Source organism: Somniosus microcephalus, unplaced genomic scaffold (genome assembly GCF_052327205.1).
Source record: "Somniosus microcephalus isolate GS21.2 unplaced genomic scaffold, FLI_Smic_1.0 unresolved_chr7, whole genome shotgun sequence".
Taxonomy (NCBI): domain Eukaryota; kingdom Metazoa; phylum Chordata; class Chondrichthyes; order Squaliformes; family Somniosidae; genus Somniosus; species Somniosus microcephalus.
The window spans coordinates 4,402,478-4,416,973 of record NW_028225185.1 but is presented as its reverse complement, the minus strand read 5'-3'; the positions used below and the strand labels follow the sequence as shown (position 1 = coordinate 4,416,973).

At 50.2% G+C, this 14,496-nt stretch overlaps 1 protein-coding gene across 3 annotated transcripts in view; it reads left to right on the top strand.

Annotated features, from left to right (window-relative positions):
• Nucleotides 1-2,070, top strand: part of ilf2 (interleukin enhancer binding factor 2) — a 41,063-nt gene extending 38,993 nt beyond the window's left edge. For all 3 annotated transcript variants that reach the window (XM_085978497.1, XM_085978495.1, XM_085978496.1), the window contains 2 exons: nt 370-543; nt 1,898-2,070. In XM_085978497.1, coding sequence (XP_085834623.1) covers nt 370-543; nt 1,898-1,916 — 193 coding nt within the window. In that variant the 3' untranslated portion in view covers nt 1,917-2,070. The remainder of the gene's footprint in view (nt 1-369; nt 544-1,897) is intronic.
• Nucleotides 2,071-14,496: the final 12,426 nt, after the last annotated feature.

Below are 14,496 nucleotides of genomic sequence, written 5' to 3'. Positions count from 1 at the left end.
TGTGGCATAGAATTCCACAGGTTCACCACTCTCTGGGTGAAGAAATTCCTCCTCATCTCAGTCCTAAATGGCTTACCCCTTATCCTTAGACTGTGACCCCTGGTTCTGGACTCCCCGACCATCGGGAACATCCTTCCTGCATCTAGTCTGTCCAGGCCTGTTAAAATTTTATAAGTTTCAATGAGATTCAATAATAGACGTTCGGCTGGGTTAGTTGGAGTACGAGAGGCTCGAGCCTGTGCTGCTGTTCCCGGCACCCATTACTGCCTTGAGCGTGTCGCGTTGGGCGGCCGGGCTTTGGCGCTCATCCCGGGCGGGCCGGGAGGATTAATCGGTGTGACGGCGCTGAAATTGTGATCTGCTCGCCAGGCCTCGCCGTGGAAATGTCCACTTGGGACGGCGTGATCGTGACGCCCTCGGAGAAGGCCTACGAGAAGCCGCCCGAGAAGAAGGAGGGCGAGGAGGAGGCCACAGAAGGAGCGGAGGAGGAGGAAGAGAACATGGAGACCACCGAGTGACGGGCTCTCCGCTGACATTTAGTGGGTATGTGCCATCCCACTTCCGCTCTCCGATCTGCTCGGTGTTGTCACCGGGATTATTTAGCGCGTTGGTACCACCTTGCTGATAAATGGCTTCATTTTCGCCTTCTCGGACTGCCCCCACCCAGGTGACAGCCCTGTAGCCACCAGTAGGTCATCCCACTATTACACAGCTCACCTCGCTCTCTCCGGGTACAGCCCGAGCTTAGAATGGCACCACTGGGGGGGGGGGTGGGGGGGTTACAGTTGACTGAGTTGAGCACCCACGGTGGTGAAATCCTCGTGACGGCCCTACCCCTTTAAAGCGCCCATGTGCCAGATGCCATTTGTGTTGAGGGAGGGTGCTGATGGGCGATGTTTGAAACGGCCCCGTTACTGACTCTGTGTTTATCGAAATGTGAAATGGGACGAGTAGCAATGTTCCTGCACAGCTGCCTGGAGGGACCCGCGCGGGCCGACCAATGGGACGTTTTTCATTAAAGGGGCCGTGCAGTCCGTTAAAGGGACCTCGCGCCCAAAAATAAAAATTATAGGGGGAACATTGACCAGTAAAGGAGCTGTAACAGTCTAAGTTTGAGATGTCACACAACCAACAAGTCAGAGTTTAACTCCTCGCTTTGAAAGTGATGGGTGGGGGGTGTTGGTTGGGAAGGTCCATGGGGATTTTACTGGGTCCATGGGATCACGGTATTTCTGGCTGTCTGTGGCCAGAAGTAGTAGTCGGTTTCTCCTGTATCTGTCGACTTTCCCACATGTTCTTTCTGTTGGTCGGTCGGTAGGTCTATTCTCTTTATATATGAACACTTTCCCTACATATGCTTCAACACACAACCAGTGCCGTACTGAGGGAGTGCTGCACTGTCTGATGAAACGCTAAACCGAGAATCCCACCCGCCTGTTCACACGGGCGTTCAGTGATCCCATAGCACTGTTGGAAGAGCGGGGATTTCTCCCGGTGCCCTGGGCCAACAATCTGCCCTCGACCGGCATCACCCAAGGCAAATTAATCGGTCGTTCGTGTCATTGTTTGCGGGATTGTGGTGTGGGGAAGGGGGGGTGGTGGGGGGCCGTGCCCCATTTGCTTCTATAAGCCTCTGCACTTCAAAGTAATTCACTGTACGTGAAGCTCTTTGAGTCGTCAGCGAGTCGTGCGCACGCGGTCTTTGTTTCCAACGAGCGGTCTTTGTTTCCAACGAGCCGGCTCGTTGATTTTTTTTCACCTGAGCGGAATGAGTTCCTGTCGACGGATGTCGGAGCCCGTTGACCCCTCTGAGGCGTACTCGGAGTTCGATCCGACACCAAGATTTAAAATAAAGCTTCTCCTCTTCCCTTTTTTGCTTCTTTCCCCTCTTTTTCAGGTCGGTACCCGGGGACTGAGCAACATTGAGAACAACACACGCGTCAGCCTGACCGCTGGACCCGACTGCAGCCTGCCCCCCGCCTGAACATTTGGTTATCGTTTGTCCCCCCGTTTGTTGTGTTTCTTTTGTAGTTAATTCTAATTGCAATAAAGTGTTTTTTTTCTAATTTCCATTTTTTTGGTCCGTCGGTGAAATTAAATGCTGGATGGTTTCTGCTGTGGTTTTTGACTTTGACTGACAATGCATTGGACCCCTGCGGCTTGACACTTGACTGTTCTTGCGCAGTTTACCTGTGGTTAAACTGAGAATATCAGTAAGTGTGCGCACTTTAAAAACTGTGCCTTGCTGGGAGTGGATCATTCCTCCTTCCAGCTCCTGAGCTTTGAAAGGTTGGCCAGCCTGGTGCTACAGAACACCCAATACTCGGGAGTGAGTTACAGGCTGGAATCTAATCGAGGGGTTTATATATAGAATATCAGATACCCGGGAGTGAGTTACAGGCTGGAATCTAATCGAGGGGTTCGGGGGTTTATATATAGAATCACAGATACCCGGGAGTGAGTTACAGGCTGGAATCTAATCGAGGGGTTCAGGGGGTTTATATATAGAATAACAGATACCCGGGAGTGAGTTACAGGCTGGAATCTAATCGAGGGGTTCGGTGGGTTTATATATAGAATAACAGATACCCGGGAGTGAGTTACAGGCTGGAATCTAATCGAGGGGTTCGGGGGGTTTATATATAGAATAACAGATACCCGGGAGTGAGTTACAGGCTGGAATCTAATCGAGGGGTTCGGGGGGTTTATATATAGAATAACAGATACCCGGGAGTGAGTTACAGGCTGGAATCTAATCGAGGGGTTCAGGGGGTTTATATATAGAATAACAGATACCTGGGAGTGAGTTACAGGCTGGAATCTAATCGAGGGGTTCGGGGGGGTTTATATATAGAATAACAGATACCCGGGAGTGAGTTACAGGCTGGAATCTAATCGAGGGGTTCGGGGGGTTTATATATAGAATAACAGATACCCGGGAGTGAGTTACAGGCTGGAATCTAATCGAGGGGTTCGGGGGGTTTATATATAGAATAACAGATACCCGGGAGTGAGTTACAGGCGGGAATCTAATCGAGGGGTTCGGGGGGGGGGGGGGGGGGGGTGTTTATATATAGAATAACAGATACCCGGGAGTGAGTTACAGGCTGGAATCTAATCGAGGGGTTCGGGGGGTTTATATATAGAATAACAGATACCCGGGAGTGAGTTACAGGCTGGAATCTAATCGAGGGGTTTGGGGGGTTTATATATAGAATAACAGATACCCGGGAGTGAGTTACAGGCTGGAATCTAATCGAGGTGTTCGGGGGGTTTATATATAGAATAACAGATACCCGGGAGTGAGTTACAGGCTGGAATCTAATTGAGGGGTTCGGGGGGTTTATATATAGAATAACAGATACCCGGGAGCGAGTTACAGGCTGGAATCTAATCGAGGGGTTCAGGGGGTTTATATATAGAATAACAGATACCTGGGAGTGAGTTACAGGCTGGAATCTAATCGAGGGGTTCGGGGGGTTTATATATAGAATAACGGATACCCGGGAGTGAGTTACAGACTGGAATCTAATCGAGGGGTTCGGGGGGTTTATATATAGAATAACAGATACCTGGGAGTGAGTTACAGGCTGAAATCTAATCGAGGGGTTCGGGGGGTTTATATATAGAATAACAGATACCCGGGAGTGAGTTACAGGCTGGAATCTAATCGAGGAGTTCGGGGGGTTTATATATAGAATAACAGATACCTGGGAGTGAGTTACAGGCTGAAATCTAATCGAGGGGTTCGGGGGGTTTATATATAGAATAACAGATACCCGGGAGTGAGTTACAGGCTGGAATCTAATCGAGGGGTTAATAGGATATCTCAGAAAGCCTGCAAGTGTGTGTTTAGATGTGGTTTTGTGCCTCTGGTTCCCAGTGTTGCTTGGTCTGTGGAGGTGGTGTGATGGGCAGAGCCAGAGAGCCCTCGAAAGTCGAGTTATCCCCCGATACGCTCGACTCGGGAATCGTGCACAGGCGCAGACACTTTCTGTTCGGTTTTGCCCGTGTAATTATTTTTACTTCAGGGCGAGCCGTGTTTTTAAATGTTCTTCCTATATTAAAAGCCTGTTTACACTCATTGCAAAACTCCCAACTGGCAGCCTCCAGTCCCTTGGGAAGGCTGTGCGTGCTAGACAATGATCCTGCTCCCTGGGAAAAGGAAGTATTAAGACCTTTCATTATATAAGAACATAAATAGAAACAGGAGTAGGCCATCAGGCCCTCGAGCCTGCTCCACCATTCAATAAGATCATGGCTGATCTTCGACCTCAACTCCCCAGACCCCTTCATTCCCCCTGGAGTCCAAAAATCTATCGATCTCTGGTTTGAATATACGCGACGACTGAGCATCCACAGCCCTGTGGGGTAAAGAATTCCAAAAATTCACCCCCAACCCCCCCTCGGAGTGAAGATATTCCTCCTCATCTCAGCCCTCAATGGCCGACCCCTTATCCTGAGACTGACCCCCCGCTGGTTCGGGACTCCCCAGCCAGGGGGAAATGGCCTTTTGTGTTTCTACTTCGCCTGAAGGTGCTGATGCGTGCTGTGATACAGCGCCACATGCGCCAAGAACAAAGATGTCTTGCTGCAGTTGTACAGGGCCTTGGTGAGACCACATCTTGAGTATTGTGTGCAGTTTTGCGCGCCATGGAAGGAGTGCAGCGAAGATTCAGCAGACTGATATCTGGGATGGTAGGAATGACGTATGAGGAGAGATAGGGTCGATTGGGCTTATACTCACTGGAGTTTAGAAGAATGAGAGGGGATCTCATTGAAACTTACAAAATTTGTACGGTTAAAGGGCTATGGGAAGAAAGCAGGGACAGGGTACTGAGTTTGGATGATCAGCCATGATATTGAATGACGGAGCAGGCTCGAGGGGCCAAATGGCCTACTCCTGCTCCTGTCTTCTATGTTTCTAACTGTACTCCGGTACATGTCCCGTGTGTCATGTCAACTTTGGGCAGTGTGTGGCGACTGGCTCTTCAACTATGGAAGCTATCGCACCCAGTTCCTGCAGATATACGCTATGGTTGGGGGGGGGGGGGTCAGTGGATAGGGATCGTGAGCAGGAAATCTGATTAGTTCCCTCGCCCCGAGTTGGCTAACTCGACCCCTAATTTTGCTCTAGTCTGACCGCCCCTCCCCCGGCCGGGGGGCCACATTGCCACTCCTTCAAAAATCACTTAGTCAATGCCCTGCGAATCGCCACGAGGGCGGCAGCGGTCGAAGAAGGCAGCTCGCCTTCACCTACTCGAGGCAACGGGAGCTGGACAGCAAATGTGGCCTTGCCAGCGTCGCCCACATCCAGATGGTGCGATCAAACCTGGGCTTGTAGGGGTGTCTGATCAGCACCTGTAATCTGTACCCCAGTCAGAGTCCCGGGTGGGGGATTATTTCAGAATTTGGAGGGGGTGTGGATTTTAAAGGTAACGTTTATAGAAACCTAGAAGATAGGAGCAGGAGTAGGCCATTCGGCCCTTCAAGCCTGCTCCGCCATTCAATGCAATCATGGCTGATCATCCAAATTCAGTACCTGGTCCCTGCTTTCTCCCCATACCCCTTGATCCCTTTAGCCTTAAGAAATATATCCAACTCCTTCTTGAATACATTTACTGAATTGGCTTCTACTGCCTTGTGTGGTAGAGAATTCCACAGGTTCACCACTCTGGGTGAAGAAATTCCTCCTCATTTCTGTCCTAAATGGCCTACCCCTTATTCTTAGACTGTGACCCCTGGTTCTGGACTCCCCGACCATCGGGAACACCCTTCCTGCATCTAGTCTGTCTAGTCCTGTCAGAATTTTATAAGTTTCAATGAGATCCCCTCTCATTCTTCTAAACTCCAGCGAGTACAAGCCCAATCGACCCAATTTCTCCTCATACGTCATTCCTGCCATCCCAGGTATCCGCCTGGTGAATCTTTGCTGCACTCCTTCCATGGCAAGAACATCCTTCCTCAGATAAGGCGACCAAAACTGCACACAATACTCAAGGTGTGGTCTCACCAAGGCCCTGTACAACTGCAGCAAGACATCCTTGTTCCTGTACTCAAACCCTCTCGCTACGAAGGCCAACATACCATTTGCCTTCTTGACCACCTGTATGCTTACCTTCAGCGACTGGTGCACAAGGACACCCAGGTCTCGTTGCACATCCCCTTCTTCCAATCTATTGACATTCAGATAATCTGCCTTCCTGTTTTTGCCACCAAAGTGGATAACCTCACATTTATCCACGTTATATTGCATCTGCCATGCTTTTGCCCAATCACCCAACTTGTCTAAATCATCCTGGAGTTTCTCGGCATCCTCCTCACGGCTGTTGCCGGTAACTATAATGGGGAAATCTAGCTGCGCCTAGTGCTTAGAAATGCATCGTGTAAATCTTCCGTATGTTACTAGTGACACGGTCGGTGGGGCGGGCTCCTGCTGTGTAATATCTTTACATTAATTAAGGTGGGATCAGCCGTATGCAATAGATGGTTCAAAAGACCACAAGAGTCACATATCCTGTGGTGTTGCCTGCTCCATATAGAGTCATAACGGCACAGATGGAGGCCATTCGGCCCATCGAGCCTGTGCCGGCTCTCTGCAGAGCGATCCAGTCAGTCCCATTCCCCCGCTCTATCCCTGTAGCCCAGCAAAGTTTATTTCCCTCAAGTGCCTATCCAGTCTCCCCTTGAAAACATTGAGTGTCTCCGCTTCCACCATTTCCGTCGGCAGCGAGTTCCAGGTCCTCACCACTCGCTGCGTAAAAAAGTTTTCCCTCACGTTCCACCCCCCCCCCGCCATATCTCTTGCCCAAAAACTTAAATCTGTGTCCCCTAGTCCTTGTACCATCAACTAGTGGGAACAGCCTTTCCCCGTCTAGCCTATCCAAACCCGCCATAATCTTGTACACCTCTATCAAATCACCCCACAACCTCCTTTGCTCTAATGAAAACAAATCCAGCTTCTCCAACCTGTCCTTGTAGCTAAGATCCCCCATTCCCGGAACCATTCTGGTAAATCTCCTCTGCACCCTCTCAAGGGCCTTCACATCCTTCCTAAAGGGTAGTGACCAGAACTGGACGCAATACTCCAGTTGTGGCCTAACCAGTGCTTTATAAAGGTTCAGCATAACTTCTCTACTTTTGTACTCAATACCTCTATTTATGAAGCCCAAGATCCCAAATGCTTTGCGAACCACTCTCAATATTTTTTTTTTTAATTCATTGATGGGATGTGGGCGTCGTTGGCTAGGCCTGCATTTAGTGCCCATCCCTAATTGCCCTCGAGAAGATGGTGGTGAGCCGCCTTGAACCGCTGCTGTCCATATGGTGTAGGTACACCCACAATGCTGTTAGGAAGGGAGTTCCAGGATTTTGGCCCAGCGACAGCGAAGGAACGGCGATACAGGTCCAAGTCAGGATGGTGTGTGGCTTGGAGGGGAACTTGTAGGTGGTGATTTCCATGCGTCTGCTGCCCTTGTCCTTCTAAGTGGTAGAGGTTGCGGGTTTGGAAGGTGCTGTTGGAGCTTTGGCGAGTTGCTGTAGTGCATCTTGTAGATGGTACACACTGCAGCCATGGTGCGCCGGTGGTGGAGGGAGTGAATGTTGAAGGTGGTGGATGGGGTGCCAATCAAGCAGGCTGCTTTGTCCTGGATGGTGTCGAGCTTCTTGAGTGTTGTTGGAGCTGCACTCATCCAGGCAAGTGGAGAGTATTCCATCACACTCCTGACTTGTGCCTTGTAGATGGTGGAAAGGCTTTGGGGAGTCAGGAGGTGAGATACTCGCCGCAGAATTCCCAGCCTCTGGCCTGCTCTTGTAGCCACAGTATTTATATGGCTGGTCCAGTTCAGTTTCTGATCAATGGTAACCCCCCAGGATGTTGATAGTGGGGGATTCAGCGATGGTAATGCCATTGAATGTCAAGGGGAGATGGTTGGAGTCTCGCTTGTTGGAGATGGTCATTGCCTGGCACTTGTGTGGTGCGAATGTTACTTGCCACTTGTCAGCCCAAGTCTGAATGTTGTCCAGGTCTTGCTGCATATGTCCTGCCACCTTCAGGGACTGATGCACATTAACTCCCAGGTCCCTCTGTCCCTGCACACTCTTTAAAACTGTGCCATTAAGACTGTATCCATTTAAATGAAAGAGAGCTCTCTCCCCCTTATAGCCCAATGGGTAAAGGCAGCACTAACTGCAGCTCAGTCGATCTCAAGTTTGACTTGCCCTGCAGCGAGTTAGTCTGTCTCACCTGGGGGCAGGTGCTTTTATATAATGCATCGTAGGGACAGGAGGAGGCCATTCAGCCCCTCGAGCCTGTTCCACCATTGAGTGAGATCATGGCTGATATGCGACCTAATTCCATCCACTCGCCTTTGCCCCATATCCCTTAATACCTTCGGTTAACAGGAAGCTTATCAATCTCGGATTTAAAATTAACAATTGATCCAGCATCATTTGCCGTTTGCGGAAGGGAGTTCCAAATTTCTACCACCCTTTGTGTGTAGAAGTATTTTTGTAATTTCACTCCTGAAAGGTCTGGCTCTAATTTTTAGACTATGTCCTCTAGTCCTAGACTCCCCAACCAGCAGAAATAGTTTCTCCGTATCTGTTCCCCTTAATATCTTGAAAACTTCAATCAAATCACCCCTTAAATTCCGGGGGATACAACCCCAGTTTGTGTAATCTCTCATTTGTAATTTAACCCTTGCAGTCCGGGTATCATTCTGGTAAACCTGCGCTGCACTCCCTCCAAGACCAATATATCCTTCCTAAGGTGTGGTGCCCAGAACTGCTCCCAGTGCTCCAGGTGTGGTCTAATCAGGGCTTTGTGTAGCTGCAGCATAACTTCTACCCTCTTGTAATATAGTCCTCCAGATATAAAGGCCAGCATTCCATTAGCCTTTTTGATTATTTTTCTGCACTTGTTCGGAGCATTTTAATGATCGATGTCCCTGGCCCTCCCAAGTCAAGCACACCAATTTACGATGACTGAATAAGTCAAATTCTGCCCTTGTCAAATCACCAAAATGTGACGGGAGGCAAGTGTGACACTCGGAGGGAGTGTATGGTTTTTAATATAGCAGTAAAGTGCCTGTTGCGTTGCCCTTGGAGACGATGACTAGAGCTTTTCAACATAAACAAGATGGAGGCTTCAGAATCTTGCTCCACGGCGCCACCTATTGTCCAGAACCTGCCACTGCACTATTACACCTGTTTACATACAGCATTTCCATGCTAAATGTTGACATAGGCGGTTTCAATGTTAAATGCGCGGTTTTCAATTGCATAAATAGATTGTCAGCGTTCCTCACTGTTGGAAGAGTTTCTTAAATGGTAAGCGGTCAAGAGCAAGGTTTCTCCTGGGAGTAATTATTGGATCGACCTAGGGAACATGAGTAAAGTTACCTGAAAGACCGCGAGTTGCAAATGAGGTTAATGTGGCTGAGCTAAGCTCTGAGCGTATGGGGCTTCTACAGTTCTTTCCCTGACTGCTCATTCCTCTCCCGGCTACAGGTACCACAGACAACTGTTATCCTCTGGGGCCGCGCCCAAATGGCCGCCCTTCGTGCGTGAACCCGAGAGTGTTGGCAGGCCGCTTGACCATGGGGGGCATCACAGCTCAACCCGCGGGCGAGGTCACATTTATTGCCCATCCCAAGTTGCCCCGAAAACATCGAGAGACAACCTGAGGAGGCTACAGATGCAGAGAGAGCATAGAATGAGGCAACAGGAGAGAAGTATATAAATAGTATTTTATGTAGAAGTTATCGATTACCCAGACCTTGCAATAATTATTGAGTCCGCTCCCTCCAGCAGCCTGTGGCGAGGTTGGACATGAATATAATGATACAGTGCCACTTGTGAAATAGCAAGAGGGGAACAACATGTTAGCAACCTCCATCAAACAGCCTCACTCTAATTTTAAGATTATGTCCCCTTATTGTTGATTTCACTAACCAGAGGAAATATTTTCTCTCTGTCTACCCTATCGAATCCTTTTAACATTTTAAACACCTTGATCAGGTCACCCCTCAATCTTTGTCTACATGTGCAGTTCACAGCACGGGCTGTTGGATAGAAATCAGAATGAATTCCTCCTCTCTAACCCAGGGAGGTAGCTTCCAATTGCTGCCCCTACTCACTTTAGTACGTGCTCGCTGACTCCCGGTCCGGCAGTGCCTCGATTTTTTAAATTCTCACCCTTGTTTTCAAATGCCTCCATGGTCTCACCCCCCCTTTCCTATCTCTGTAACCTCCTCCAGCCCCTACACCCCTCCCTATCTCTGTAACCCCCTCCAGCCCCTACACCCCTCCCTATCTCTGTAACCTCCTCCAGCCCCTACACCCCTCCCCATCTCTGTAACCCCCTCCAGCCCTACACCCCTCCCTATCTCTGTAACCTCCTCCAGCCCTACACCCCTCCCTATCTCTGTAACCCCCTCCAGCCCCTACACCCCTCCCCATCTCTGTAACCCCCTGCAGCCCCTACACCCCTCCCTATCTCTGTAACCTCCTCCAGCCCTACACCCCTCCCTATCTCTGTAACCCCCTCCAGCCCCTACACCCCTCCCTATCTCTGTAACCCCCTCCAGCCCCTACACCCCTCCCTATCTCTGTAACCCCCTCCAGCCCCTACACCCCTCCCTATCTCTGTAACCTCCTCCAGCCCCTACACCCCTCCCTATCTCTGTAACCTCCTCCAGCCCCTACACCCCTCCCTATCTCTGTAACCTCCTCCAGCCCTACACCCCTCCCTATCTCTGTAACCTCCTCCAGCCCTACACCCCTCCCTATCTCTGTAACCTCCTCCAGCCCTACACCCCTCCCTATCTCTGTAACCCCCTCCAGCCCTACACCCCTCCCTATCTCTAACCTCCTCCAGCCCTACACCCCTCCCCATCTCTGTGACCTCCTCCAGCCCTACACCCCTCCCTATCTCTGTAACCCCCTCCAGCCCTACACCCCTCCCAATCTCTGTGACCTCCTCCAGCCCTACACCCCTCCCTATCTCTGTAACCTCCTCCAGCCCCTACACCCCTCCCTATCTCTGTAACCTCCTCCAGCCCTACACCCCTCCCTATCTCTGTAACCTCCTCCAGCCCTACACCCCTCCCTATCTCTGTAACCTCCTCCAGCCCTACACCCCTCCCTATCTCTGTAACCCCCTCCAGCCCTACACCCCTCCCAATCTCTGTGACCTCCTCCAGCCCTACAACCCTCCGAGATCTCTGCGTTCCTCCAATTCTGGCCTCTTGCGCATCCCCCAATTTCCATCGCTCCACCATTGGCTGCCGTGCCTTCAGCTGCCTGGGGCCCCTAAGCTCTGGAATTCCCTCCTTAAACCTCTCCGCCTCTCTCTCCTCCTTTAAGACGCTCCTTAAAACCCACCTCCTTGACCAGGCTTTTGGTCACCTGACCTAATATCTCCTTATGTGGCTCGGTGTCAAACTTGTGTGATTACCCACCTGTGAAGCACCTTGGGACGTTTTACTAGGCTAAGGGCAGGTAAGTCTCTCTCTGCCTTAGGGCCTCCCTGCAACATTTTTTGATTTTCGAGGGTTGTAAGGGTAACCACCGGTGGTTATTTCAGTGGGGAATTTCTCCCTCCGACCGTAGCTGGGCAAAGCTGCAGGAAAATCAGTCGGGGGTCGAATAATCCACATCCCTGACGAGTTGCGTTCCTCAGATACTTGGTTCCGTGCCCCCGACTAGGGTACGTTCTGTCGTACATGCATCCTGCTTCGATGGCCGCGACCAGCAGATTATTCTGTCTTCGACTCTGGAGATCTGCAATTACAGGAAAGGTCACGGGTGTACTGTGCCTTCTTTTAGTAATGGAGTGCAGTGCCTCTTGTGAAGAACTCGTCTGTACAGACTAGGAATCATACAGCACTGAAGGAGGGCATTCGGCCCATCGTGCCTGTGCCGGCTCTTTGAAAGAGCTCTCCAATTATCTTTCCCCGTAGTCCTGCAATTTTTTTCCCCTCTAAGTATTTATCCAATTTCCCCTTTTGAAAGTTACTATTGAATCTGCTCCCACCGCCCTTTCAGGCAGCGCATTCCAGATCGCAGCAACTCGCTGCGTAAAAACATTCTCCTCATCTCCCCTCTGGTTCTTTTGCCATTATCTTAAATCTGTGTCCTCTGGTTACTGACCCTTCTGCTAGTTTCTCCTTATTTACTCTATGATTTTGAAAGCCTCTATAAAATCTCCTCTTAACCTTCAACCTTCTCTGCTCTAAGGATAACAACCCCAGCTTCTCCAGTCTCTCCACGCAAGTGAAGTCCCTCATCCCTGGTACCACTCTGGTAAATCTCCCTCTGCTCCCTCTCCAAAGCCTTCATGTCCTTTCTGAAGTGCGGTGCCCAGAATTGAACGCAAGACTCCAGCTGAGGCCCAAGCAGTGATTTATAAAGGTTACATAAGAACATCAGACAGTAGGAGCAGGAGTAGGCCAATCGGCCCCTCGAGCCTGCTCCACCATTCAATAAGATCATGGCTGATCTGATCCTAGCCTCAAATCTACTATCACTCTCCATCCCACCTGAACCCATGTGATCTCCCGGGAGAGGCGAAAAACCAGATAAAAAACCCAATGTGCCAATTTGGGAGAAAAAATCTGGGAAATTCCTCTCCGACCCATCTAGGCGATCGAAACTCGTCCAGGAGATCACTCTGTCCCTATATTTCCTGCAGTACTTACCTTCTGTAAGAGGTGATCTCCACCCCAGCCAGGAACAGGCCCAATTTACTCTTGAAAGACTCCTAGCTGGCAGCCTGTTCCCGAGGTCTCCACTAATCCCTGTGAATAGAACCATCTCCTGAAATCTAACACAGAATTAGAACACAAGAAGTAGGAGCAGGACCAGGCTACACGGCCCCTGGGCCCGCTCCGTTACCCACAGGGCCATGACCGATCCAAACCTAGACTCATGTCCGATTTCCTGCCCGCTCCCCGTAACCCCTAATTCCCCTTCTAGGAAACTGTCTATTTCTGTTTTAAATTTATTTAATGATGTAGCTTCCACAGCTCTCTGGGGCAGCAAATTCCACAGACCTACCACCCTCTGAGTGAAGAAGTTTCTCCTCATCTCAGTTTTGAAAGAGCAGCCCCTTATTCTAAGACTATGCCCCCTTGTTCTAGTTTCACCCATCATTGGGAACATCCTCACCGCATCCACCCGATCAAGCCCCTTCACAATCTTATATGTTTCAATAAGATCGCCTCTCATTCTTCTGAACTCCAATGAGTAGAGTCCCAATCTACTCAACCTCTCCTCATATGACCACCCCCTCATCCCCGGGATTAACCGAGTGAACCTTCTTTGTACTGACTCGAGAGCAAGTATGTCTTTTCTTAAGTATGGACACCAAAACTGTACGCAGTATTCCAGGTGCGGTCTCACCAATACCTTGTACAACTGCAGCAATACCTCCCTGTTTTTATATTCTATCCCCCTAGCAATGAAAGCCAACATTCCATTGGCCTTCTTGAGCGTGAATTCCTTGCTTTTGAATCTCAGCGGCTCAGTATCAGGTCTGTTATGGGTTACAAGACCTCGGCTCGAGGGGCAGTTGGATTGTTGCAGTTGGCATCGAGGGTCTCTTGAGGGCCGAAATCAGGCAGGGGAGCAGTTCCCGATCGCTACCCAGTCACTGGGGCTGGGGAGGGCGGCATGTGTGGGGGGGTGGGGGGGGGGAATCGGGTTAAGACCGGCTCGGGTTCGCCGGCGGCGGTGGTGCCGCCTCCCATGGTGGAGAAGAACAGCTGCTTGGATGAGGTACTGGAGGCAGGCTGGAGCCCGTGGATGAGGTGAGAAAATCGGACGGCAAAATTGCAGAGAGAAGAGTGTCACCAGCTGAACAGAGAGATTGAGTACAACAGAAAACGCTGGAAAAACTCAGCAGGCCAGGCAGCAGGCCAGGGCAACATCCGTGGAGAGAGAAACAGAGAACGTTTCAGGTCGAAACCCTTCGTCAGAACTGAGGAAAAAAAAACAGAAAATGAAACAGATTAAAAAGGCCAGTTTGGGGGCTGGGAAATGGGGGAGGGGATGAAAGGACAAAGGGGAAGGTCTGTGAGAGGTGAAGAGACATTAAGAGATATTCAAGGCGAGACGAGATGGTAATAGGACAGGTAAAGAGACGAAGGACGGCTCTAGATGAAGTGTGAAATGCGCTGGCAGAGTGAGAGACAGCTGCCGTGTGGGAGAGAGAGGAAAAAAGGAAAAGGCACAAACCAAAAGTGTGGGTAAAAAATATATAAAAATGTAATAGGGGCCGAGGTTATGATCTGAAATTGTTGAACTCGATATTGAGTCCGGAAGGCTGTAAAGTGCCTAATCGGAAGATGAGGTGCTGTTCCTCGAGCTTACGCTGAGCTTCCGTGGAACAATGCAAGAGGCCAAGGACGGTGAGGTCAGAGTGGGAGTGAAGCGGTGAATTAAAGTGACAGGCGACCGGAAGCTCGGGGTCCCCCTTACGGACTGAACGGAGGT